This window comes from Quercus robur, chromosome 3 (genome assembly GCF_932294415.1).
Source record: "Quercus robur chromosome 3, dhQueRobu3.1, whole genome shotgun sequence".
Taxonomy (NCBI): Eukaryota; Viridiplantae; Streptophyta; class Magnoliopsida; order Fagales; family Fagaceae; genus Quercus; species Quercus robur.
The window spans coordinates 61159494-61171464 of record NC_065536.1 but is presented as its reverse complement, the minus strand read 5'-3'; the positions used below and the strand labels follow the sequence as shown (position 1 = coordinate 61171464).

General features: G+C 33.7%; 1 protein-coding gene across 1 annotated transcript; it reads left to right on the top strand.

Moving 5' to 3' along the window:
• Positions 1–4755: 4755 nt before the first annotated feature.
• LOC126718724 (uncharacterized) lies at positions 4756–11805 on the top strand. Its single transcript, XM_050421047.1, has 8 exons — positions 4756–5055; positions 5175–5230; positions 6030–6192; positions 7132–7220; positions 8871–9003; positions 9610–9702; positions 10330–10432; positions 11088–11805. Exons 1-8 carry the CDS (start codon positions 4906–4908, stop codon positions 11495–11497), a joined length of 1197 nt encoding a protein of 398 aa, XP_050277004.1. The 5' UTR covers positions 4756–4905; the 3' UTR covers positions 11498–11805.
• The last annotated feature ends 166 nt before the right edge of the window (positions 11806–11971 follow it).

The following is an 11971-nucleotide window of genomic DNA, read 5'->3' as shown; positions in this document are numbered from 1 at the left end:
AACTTGAAACAACACTTATAACGCAAATAAACTCTATATTTAGTAATATTAAGCCAAAAGACTCCATGAAACAGCATGGAACTTTTTGACAGTTAATCTTTAAAAATATATATATATATATATATATATATATTTAAGATACTGTAGACTACCATTGAAGTCTTTTATGCCTTATCAAGAAATCCTCTAACATTGGATCAAAAAAGAAATCCTCTAACATGAGATTTTTTTTTTTTGTTGAAACCGAGAGTTTTAACGAGTTAAATGGCATCTTAGTAATTACGCTCAAATTTTCACACTTTAATTTCAGACCCAACCTTCTTTCTTCTCTTGGTTTTTTTTATTACTTTTTTTTGGAACTTCATCTTATATTTCTGGTTGAATACTTGAACAAATTCTGTTGGCCCTTATACTTACAATAGTGAATAATTGTGGTTGAGAGTGCATTGAACAAACGATGCTAGAACAATTGATTGATTAGTGCCAGTTGAGAATTCGTTAATCAGAGACTTGAGAATCTATTTGACTCTACAGTTACTGCATAAGTGATTATTGCAGCTACTTCTGCAACCACACTGTTAAGGTCTATAAAATAGAAAAGAGCATGATTCTCAAATAAAAAAAAAATAAAAAAAATAGAAAAGAGCAGCAGCTTTATGTAAAAGTTAAAGTTATCTTTTCATGAAAATAATTATTTATTGTATACTCGTATGACACACGTTAGCAAAATCTATTTATTAATTTCTTTCTTCAAAAATGTACATTAGCAAAATCCAGTGTGGATGTCTTTCTCTTTTTTCTTTTTTTCTTTTTTCTTTTTTCTTGTAAGATTATTGGTGCGAACGCCTACCTTTATTTTAGGCCTTGTTTGGTTGGGGAGAAAAAGAAGGAGAGGAAGGTAGGGTAGAAATAGAATTTTCTTTGTTTGGTACAGAAGAAAAAACAAGAGAGAGAAAATAGTTTGGAAAATAATTCCTCTTGGTCCACATAATTTTTTCCTTCTAATTTAAGAGGAAAATTGAGGAAAAAAGATGATGTGGATAATAGTCACTTTTTCATTTTTTCACATAATAGTCAATTTAAACACTTTTTCACCATTTCAACTAAACACACGTGATGAAAAATCAAAACTTTTCTATGCTACTAATTTTTCATCTTTTCACTGATTTTTAATCCTCCCACTTTTTACTAATTGCGTCATTGCCCAAATGTCTTTTGAGTCTTCAACGATTTGACTCTGCCGGACAACCTATTAATTCATGTTTATATTACACTCTTAAAAATCTTTCATTGTAGTCCCTACACATCTGACACTTATGTACGTGGAAAGAAGCAATGTGACATGAACGAACTAGAAGGCCAAAGCTAACTCCTTCGGTTTGTTTGTTTGTTTTTATTTTTTTTATTTTATGAAATTGACTAATGCAAGTATAAGCTCATTCATAATTAATTTTTGTAGAAGGATGTTCATTCTAATCTAAAAGATGATAGTTTCTAAAAAGAAGTGTGCGGTTAAGGGCATATATTAACTATTTATTTTGAAAAAAATTTGTCAAAACAATTAATTATTATTTTTTTTTTTTTTATAAATTTTTTTTAAAAATAACTTACTAATATATGCCCTAAAAAGGCACACGGTAATAAATTAAAAAAAATAAAAAATTTGTGCCCGTTATCAGCAATATATTTTATATTTTTTCTTACAAAAGTTTTTGTCTTTATTTGCCTTTATGTCAAATTTTCAACTTTTTAACTACGTGTTGTTTTTGGCTTTTTTTCTAATAGCTTCTTTTGTTCTTTTTCCCCTTGACAAGCATTGAACCGGCGCTTGTTAACAAATCCCAAAAAGGAATACAATTTACTCTTGAGTCTTGTCAATATCAGGTGTGAACTGGTGACATCTTTTCCAACATAATATGACTATCGAAGACTCTCTCAAATAGTGAAGCACATTAGCAGTTATCTTTAAAAAGCTATGCGACAGTAACAATTCAAGGAACAGACAGGTGAAGGTCATAAAACCTAAGTCGTACATTTATCATTCATGTGAGAAGCTTTTTCATTGACGAGCATGTGAGCAGTTTTTATTTTATTATCAGTAATCGATGAGAAAACCATATTCTCTAAGGCTGTGTTTAGTTTATGTAAAATATTTTTCGGAAAATAAGTATTTTTTAGAAATGTTATTTTTGGAAAAGGAAAATATTTTTAAGTGTTTGGTTATATTCTGGAAAAATGCTTTGGAAAATATTTTCTAATGTTTGGTTGTGTTGCTGAAAATAATATAGAAAACACATTTTTTTCTTGTTCCTCACATTTTCTCACATTTTCTCAGCTTCCAAACAAATATATAATCTCATTTCTCAACAGATAAACACAGAAACAAAACCCAACAAAAAAAAATTCATCAAATCCGGTCAAATTCATCAAAACCCAACCATTTCTCAATTGCGATCTCAGTGCGATCGATGCCGTCTCGGTGCGATCTTGGTGAAGTCAAATGCGTGATCTGGGCTCTGGGTTCGCCGACGAAGTCGAAGGGTGCGATTCGAAGTCAAAGTCGAATGGCGAAATCGCAGGGTGCAAAGTCGAAGGGCTCTGGGTTCACCGGCGAAGTTGAAGGTTGCAATCTGGGTGCGATTTGAAGGCGAAGTGGAACGGTGAAGTGGAACGGCGAAGTCGAACGGCGAAGTCGAAGGGTGCGATTCGAATTCGAAGTCGAAGGGCTCTGGGCTCTGGGTTCGATCTCTCTCTAGGTGCGATCTCTCTGGCCGAAGCTTGGCTGGCCGGAGGGGTGTGCTCTCTCCCTCTCTCTTCTTCCTCTATCTCACTCTCACTTAGCTCTCTCTCTGTTTTCCAGAAAATGGTATTTGAAGGTAAAATAAAAATGGAAATCATTTTACACCCCAACACACGATCAACTGAAAACCATTTCCAGAAAATTTATTTTCCATGCGCAACCAAACACCCACATTTACGGAAAAGCTTTTCTAGAAGTGATTTTCACCCAAAAAAAACACAGCCTAAGTAAAAGATTTGGCGATTGACATTCAAAATTGGCCCAGAGCCCCATAGAGCTATCCACCACGCATGTCAGTCAAATCTTTTATTTTAGTAGTTGTAGTGCCTTAAATCGTGCTTCATTCAATCGTTTCAATTAATGGGACAATACATTTTAACCAATCAAGAAATGGAGGCAAAGTACATCACAATTCATCAAATCTTCTACAGCCGAATAGATCTGAATCCGAGAATATTGAAAAAGTGAGATGGGCATGGCTGCCAGAGATGATTCGCGTGACCAGTAAAATCTAACTGAAACACACACAATTAGGGAGCTGTTCAAAGCGAACGAGGGTGGTATTGTGTTACAGCGTGGATCTGTATGTTAGTATATGGTTCTGCCTCTATAGGGTTAGTACAGGCCTTAAGTCACATGACTCTTATACCAGCCAAAATGTACATTTGGGCTTTTTGGGTATCTGATCCAATATTGGGTTTTGCAAGCAAATTTTGCTGTTTGCTTTATTTTTTACTTTTTGAATTTTCCTTCTAATTCTACTCTATAAAATCATAAGATATTTACCTTAACCAAATTAGCCAATGATCTTTAGGGGTCAGGCGTGTGGTCAGGTTGGGCTGAGTACTTAAGCTTAGGTCAACACTATTGTACCATTTGTTTCAACTTTCAAACTATTTTGGTACATAACAACAGTTTTCAATTTTTTTTTAAAAATACGTGTAGGTGAAAAAGTATATGAAAATATGTATAATGTTATTTAAAAACTAAAAATATGTGTTTGAACATATGTACTAAAGAGGCCCTTAATTGCTTATAATGGTCCCCATTTCTAAATTATGAAACAAAATTTAACTGTTTTTATTTTCTTTTCAATTGATTTTTACATTTTTTTTCGGACCTCTATATATATATATATATGTTATCTACAAGTTTTCCATTTGTCACTTTCTTGTGAAATGTTCTCTCTACATTTTACTTGAAATTGAGAGCATCGTTATTTCTCAAAAACAAGTGTTTTGGAGGAACTTTTTTTATTTATTAACATAGTGATGAGTTGGATGAAGTAAGTATGTTGAATTTATAACCGATAACTACAATATGTTGTTCTTTTATCACATCAAAATAGGATATGATATCTTATAATTTGATTAAAGTACACTTTTGGCCCGTCATGTTTGATTTCATTTTCAAATTGATTCTATCATTCATTTATGTTAGTATTATGGTGACGCCTAGAATTATATATATTTTTTGTTTGAGAAGAATGCTTAGAATTATATTGGTGACATGTTTTAATAGACGTCACTTATCTGACACTCAGCGATAAGATTATTAACAGAAACAAGCAAAACCAATATAAAAATGAAATCAAACATGAAGAACCAAAATGAAAAATTTTGAAATATAAATGATAAAAATAAAAACAATCCTAAACTTTAATGAACAAAAATATTTTTTAATTTTTATAATTTTGCTGCAAATTACTAATTATTCCGATTGGGCTCTTCTCCAGTAGAAAGTAAAACTTTGAACAAAATACATTTTGGGCCCAAAAGGCTAGGCCCATATCCCATTTTGCCCTATTAAAATACGAATTGAACTCATGAGTGGTGGTGGACCCATGGGCTTTATCCTAAGCCACAAGCACGCACAGATAAATCATAAATACAAGTAGAAAAGGCGCGCCTTCTTGTCATCCACACACAATTTGGTTTTTTTTTTTTTTTTTTTTTTTTTTTTTTTGCCGAAATCAGAAATTGTTCATACTATGTATTTCTTTCACGCTAAACTAAACTAAACAAACATTTATGTTTTTTTTTTTTTTTCATTTCAATCTTCGGATTTCATATTCCCCATATGAAATTGTACCTACGTAGTACGAAATGTCGTCCCTGTGTTCCTCGTTTCGAATTCTGGCACCTCTTTGGTCCCACAATTTAGTCCATTGCAAGAGAAACATTAGCTTCGTTACAACAACGGCCATGTCCTCCTCTACCAGCGACAATTCTGTTCCTATTCCCAAACAAACTCAGGTACATAAACACACACACTCTCTCTCTCTCTCTCTTTGAGTTCATGCAAATACTTGTTTCAATTTAGAATAATGTATTTTGTTCACTTTTTAATGTTGTTTTATATAATTGTGGTACAGTTACGTTATGATCCCTCGGAAGAGCTATTCGGACTCGATGTCGCTCCGAAGCCTAGGTTTAAAATGCTTTCATAGACTGCCGTTTATGTGTTCTTTAGAGCTTACTTTGTTTTTGTTATTTTTGATAATAGAGCTTACTTTTTTTACTTATTAACTGTTCAAGGAAAAAGGTCAAAGGAAGACCAAAAATTACATGAGTAGAGCTGTAGAAGTAGTAAAAACGACATGTTAATTAAGGAAGTAATGTAGAGTTTGATTTTAGATAGAATAGAATGGAGGAAAAGAACACGTGACCTACTCTGACTAATTTGTCGAGGATCTATAGCTAACTCTAAAAATTTGGATCTAAAGACTTTGTTGTTGTTGTTGTTATAATTAATTGTTCAAAGAAGTTTATAATTTTTTTTTATAGTAATAAATGTCTAAAAAAAGGAATGATATATGAAAATTGTTAGATCTTGTCCATTGTGTTACGGTTTCTGAATAATGGTATTGTGCATAGTTTTTTTTTTTTTTGATCGGCTTTTAACCCCAAGGGTAGAAAAGTCAAATTTCATTTATCCCGCGCAGCGGGGGAGGGTGGTGGAACTAAAACATTGGTTTGTATGTTTTCTTAGACAAGAAAATGGAGCAACCATTGTATAACTGATTAACATTGTTCTAGGTATTTCTACACAGTATAAACTGCACATTTGTCTTAAGTTGCAGCTTTTAGCCTTTCATTGCATGCTGAGAAGCAAAAAGGGTTTTAATAAATTTGGTGTAATTAGCCATGGTTTTTCCTTTTGTTTTAGCCGTATCTATCTCTGTTGGCTTTTGGATGATTGACAGCTAATTTCTCAAATTTAATTTCAGGAATGATAGTTCTGGTGCTCCCAAACCACAGTCCTGGTATGGTCCAAATGGGCTGTACATTAGAGAACTACCCTGCCCAAGTTGCCGGGGTAGAGGTTATACTCCCTGTACAGAATGTGGAATAGAGAGAGCCAGATTAGATTGTTTACAATGTAATGGGAAGGTATATGCTCTTGCAGCCATATATGATAAGTCAAATTGGATATGAAAATGGGAGAGTGACTTGCATGCACAGTATTAATATGCATTGAAGAATGTGAACAGAGTACTTACTGAAATTTAATGATAAAACTGAATCATTGTTTGTGAGTATTTCTTGTATATGATGTTTCTTTAAGGGTCCTCAGAGAGGTATGAATATGTTACTAACGTTCGACATCTCTGCATGAATGTTGCTATTTTCAATAATTGAACCTGATAAATATAAGTTGCAATTGTACAATGCTGTTTCTTTTTTTCTAATGAAAAATTAGCAATGCAGATTCACACCTCTAAGCATCTTTCCTTCAAACCAACTCACTAACATTCACCTTACAAAAGACCACATTCGTAGAACATTATTACTAAATTTTTTCCAGCTCTAACAAAAACTTGGGGAAATTAAAAACCATTATCAGTTTTTTCATAAAATCAAACTTGCATACTTCTGGTTGATCAAGGGAATTACAACCCTGTTTTGGGTTTTGAATGTAAGGGCTGGACAGCCTTAAAGTTTTACTAATTTATTAGGGTATCGTAATGGTTTTATGCTGTTGCATATCATCATGAGACAACCCAAAACTGTTCTTCTCCCTTGCATTAATACATTCCACACTCATGCTGCATATTGGACACTCTTGCTTCTCGTATTTTTCATAAAAATTTCCAGTATGTCTAATATTTTCTTCTCTTTTATGAGGTAACTTATAAGGGATGAAATAAATGTGTGTGTGTTATTTTACTTTGAATTTTTGTTTGATGTTCTTGATGAAATTGCTGATGTGTTTCTTGCTGGGTTTGTACCAATTATTTGTTATGATTATGAAGCAGTGGGACATTGGTCTCATGGTAACAGAATACTTCTTTATCATTCCGCTAATTTCTTTGTTTCCATTGGCAACAGGGTATAATGACATGTCAACAGTGTTTAGGAGATTGCGTCATATGGGAAGAGTCGATTGATGAGCAACCATGGGAGAAAGCTCGCTCAACGTAACTTTTTCACATCCTGTTTTCATTTTACCCTCCCTTTATTTTATCAAATTCATATTTCCCCAAATCTTGATGTCTCTTGTTTTCAGTGTGTGTATTATAATCTATCACCACTAACTTTCTAATCTGGTCACTCACTGTTAATGAGAAACCAATTGCTTACTCGCACGTGTTTCTAAAGAACTGTTTTTACTTACTTCATTATAAATGATATTTTATACTTGTATGTAACTTATGTGCAAACACAAATAATCTAAACATGCATATGCAGGCACTAGAACCTTACTTTTTTAACTGCCACTTTCGTTTCTCTTCAAGCTTTATGCTGTTTTTATGTAGATCTATTAATGGACTGTAATCTAATATGATTCCTTTGAGGCTCTGACATTTTGCAAGAATCTTTTGTATGTCATGTGCATTTTAGTACTTGATTTAGCAGGAGCTATTGCAATTTACATATAAAAAGATGGGATTGTGATCATTGGCGGAGCTAGAAATTTTTCTTTTTTGGGGGGGGGGGGGGGGGGGCGCGCGCTGGCCAAGACTAAATGATTATAATGATTCACAAGATATATGTTTGTGTGTGTGTGTATGATCCACTTGTCACTGCAGTAATGAATTTTCAAACTTCAATTTCAAGATTTGCTTCTCTAAATGTCAAACACAAAGACAAATTTGTTAGTTTTGGCATGTGTATGAGATTTTTCAAATAAGATTAGTGGTACTATACATTGGACTACAAAGATTTATGCGTCTAATCTAGCACTAGATGTGTTTGTCATACCAAATCTTACCTAAATATGGTTGTTTGAGTATGTTAGTATGAAATAATAGATAAAAATAATGAATATAGACTATCAATTGGATTAATAAATAGAAGGAAGAAAAAAAAATTAACTGTAAAATAAATAAATAGAAATTGAAGTTAGATAGAAATGTATAGAAATTGAGATAAAATAGAAATGAAAAATGAGAAGAAGAAATGGAGGAGTAGAGAGATTAAAGAGAGCTATTGTGATGAGGTAGGTGGCTGGAAAGTAGAACATTGGAAAATGCAATTGAAAAGGCGAAGTAATAAGCTTCTATAAAAGAAGCTACAGCCCAATTGTAAAACTTATAAAAGTTGGGCTTGTGTGATGACATGTTGGGGGAGGAGATATGGAGAAAGACTAACAAAAGGTCAAAATAGTCAGTTTCATTTGGAGGGGCCAGCTTTTACAGAAATTGTTTTGGAACTATTTTTTACCAGCTATAAAAAAAATTTGAACATTTTTGCCACAGTATAATGTGGCTCCACCCCTGCTTGTGATACTGGATGACAAGGTGTGCTTCAAAGCTATTTTGAGTCCCTACTTTAAACAATGGGTCATATGCTCCAATCCATGCTCTAAATCTAAGCATATTTTTATTCCTCTACAATTCACTTGTTGAAGGTTCTATATCATGTTTATGCCCTTGTAAAAGAAGTTTGATCCAAATTTGTTGCTAATTAGTATTGTTATTGATGAAAGCTCCTTTTTTGATGATACAGAATAGTTTATAAGTGTTCTTGGTTTTGCTTGTATATCTCAAATGTTTTATTTATTTATTTTTATTTAATGATACAGAAAGATTATAAATTTTCTCTTTTTAATCTTTTTTCCTCCCCAGTTCTCCACTCAAGGTAAAAGAAGATGATGAAGTTGACAATTTGGATATAAAGTTGGGCATGAAGAAGAAATCAAAGCGTGTTTACCAATCACTTCGTCCTGAAGTTGGACTTAAAATTAGCCGATCGCTGAAAGTTAGTTGGATGCTTCAACCTTATCTGATGTCTTGTGTATACGAAACATGACATGCATATGTTATATATTGCATATTGATGTGGTATCAGATACTATGCATGAGTACATTGAATCATAGTTATCTTAATTATGTTGAAATGTCTTAAATTTTTAAGTATGACTGAAACCATAAGTTTATTATCCTCCTTGTTTCTAGCCATTATTGCGTGGTTGTGGATTTTGAGTACTTCCTGATTACTTAGGCCAGCATCCAATTGGGCATTTTGAATGTTATGGGTGATTATATATTTGAGTAACAATCAAGGATCTTTGAGTTTACAATTCCTTGTGAGTTTAAGACTTGTGAGAGTTGTAGAGAAATTGTATGCTATCTCCCTTTCAAAGTGGATGGAGATTCTAACATGCCATGCAATTGAAGTTTCATGTATATAACATCTACCGTAATTTTCATAAACTAGGGTTGCTATCATTTCTTGTGATGATGCTAGGTCTTGCACACATGTACTGTTTGCATGTGATCATCATCATATACTTTTTTAGTTAATTGTGATAGATTTTGATCAGATCATGAATTTAATCTTCTTGGTTTAGTTGGATGATTGCAGAGTCTCAATGCCAAAACAGGTATATTTAGCAAGAGAATGAGGATTATCCATCGCGATCCTACACTTCAAGCACAAAGAGTGGCTGCAATTAAGGTATTCAAATGTTTTTATTCACAACCCTTTGAGTTTTCATAGTTTCAGATATTGTATTAGATGATGGTTTAACATGAATGTTGCAGTGCTTCATTATAAATTGAAAATTTTATAATGCATTCCAATAGAGGACTGGACTTTCATGATCTACAAGAAAGAATCAAAGGAAAATCATTTTTCCATAGACTTCTTCTTTTGATAATTTAAGTAGGGCATGATAACTTTGTCCCATGAGGCCTTCCCAGGACGAGATAATTGTGTGCTGTTGTATCTATATCTAGGATTATAACTTAAAGTTGAAGTGGATGATCTACAACATCATCATGTGGCTCATAAGTTAAAGGTTAGATCTAAAGCAGTAACTGTGAAACACTGGATTCCATTCCAGAGCCAAATAATTTGACCTTTAAGCTGGGCAATGTACATGCATATGTTATATAAACATGCTTTTGCAAATTCAGTGTATAATCTGTATAAGGCAAAGGTTACATGTCAACTACATAGACACGTGGTTTATTTACATTCTTTTGGTGATCAGGAAGGGAAGTTCATTGAACCTTCAATTTCCAACATGGTTGACATTTGAAAATCACTGCTATGATAATATCAAATTTTATATGAATGTAGAAAGCCAAAGGAACTGCTGCAGCTCGAAGGCGTGCTTCTGAAGCTTTAAAAGCTTTCTTTAGTGATCCAGAAAACCGTCGCAAGAGGAGCATTGCCATGAAAGGTCTGTTCTTATACAATGAAGTTTACTGCTGGGCCAAATTTGTATATTTTGACTTCATTTTTATGAACTACTTGTTACTGATGTAATGTTGCAATAGTCTCATCATTTGGTGTATTAGTCATTTACTTGGAATTCTGATCCCTTGGTCCTCAATGTATTTTCTGTTTTCGTCCTTCCTCCATGTAATGCTATTCCATATAGGGTGAAAAGTCACATAGTTTGCATAAAATAATATTAATATGGAAATTGTTTCAACCTAAATTTGGTTTAAGATCTTATGCTTCTTCTTTCCTTCATCAATTGGTAGCTGAAACTCCCCTCTCTCCCCCCCACCCCCTTCTCTTTTTTCCCCAATTCTCACCACCCATCAAAAGACAACCAGGGGGCTACGACTATTGTTAGAGCTAATACAAATATATAACTAATACTTCACTTCATAAAGGCCTCTGTGGCCCTCAAAAAGTATGAGAAAATGTGCGAATCAAAAACAATAAAGGAAAGAAAAAAAAAGAAAAGAAAAGGAAGAAGTTTATGGACTGGATAATAACTGATAATTTCTAGTGTACCTTTCATTACAGCTAGGCTTTGGATGATTGGCCTAGGTTATTATCGACTTTGTTGTATTGACATAAATCAATTTTCACGTCTGATGCAGGAGTAAAATTTTACTGCAGAAACTGTGGACGTGAGGGACACAGGAGACACTACTGTCCAGAACTCAAGGATAGTTTGATAGGTAGACAGTTTATGTGTCGGTTATGTGGAGAAAAGGGCCACAACAGAAGAACCTGCCAAAATTCAATGTCCAGCAATCATGGGAATGCAGTTACGAGGAACCATCTTTGCAGAATATGTCGTCAAAGTGGTCACAATCGCAGGACTTGCCCTCAAGTGACTGGGGTAAAGTTGAGTGGTACTCATGCCAAAAGACACTTTCCTACAGGAAGCAGAACATGCTCTATGTGCCAAGAAAAAGGACACAATATTAGGACATGCCCTCAGAGAAATATAAATCCCTTGATTATTAATCCTCAGTTTGAAGAAGGAAAGCAAAATAAGCAATGAACAGTTTCAAGGACCAAAGCATCTTTAATAAATTTGTATGGGAAACAGTAGACAGAATTGGGAAAGGTTGCTCTTACACTCAGGTCACTGATTGCCACCACCAGTATGTTTTATTAAACTCATTGATGCCATTTGAGGTGCAAATGTTTGGTTGATCATCATTCTGTAGCAAATTGAAAATTACAGAGCTCTTAAGGCCTCTCTTCTAATTTTGTATTCCAATTTCTGTTGTGATTCTCAGACAGAAATCAGATTTTCTGTTATTTACAAGATCAAAAAGAAGGTACTGCATTATTTCCTTTTTTACCTAGGAGGTGGACATTCTAGGAATCTCTTAGAAAGTGAAAATGGATGGAGATGGGAGTCCAAAGACTCCAAACCGCCACAACCCCTTCCCTCCAATGGAAAGGGTATAGTAATATGCATATGTAATATCTTTCTCACATAGGGGTGGATTCTTGTTCGTGGAGTTCA

Excerpts from the sequence above, each read along its gene's own strand:
- LOC126718724 (XM_050421047.1), top strand. The coding sequence starts at position 4,906 with ATGTCGTCCCTGTGTTCCTCGTTTCGAATTCTGGCACCTCTTTGGTCC. Across the intron at positions 6,193-7,131 it reads GTTTACAATGTAATGGGAAG|GGTATAATGACATGTCAACA; the intron begins GTATATGCTCTT and ends CATTGGCAACAG. Across the intron at positions 10,433-11,087 it reads GAGGAGCATTGCCATGAAAG|GAGTAAAATTTTACTGCAGA; the intron begins GTCTGTTCTTAT and ends CGTCTGATGCAG.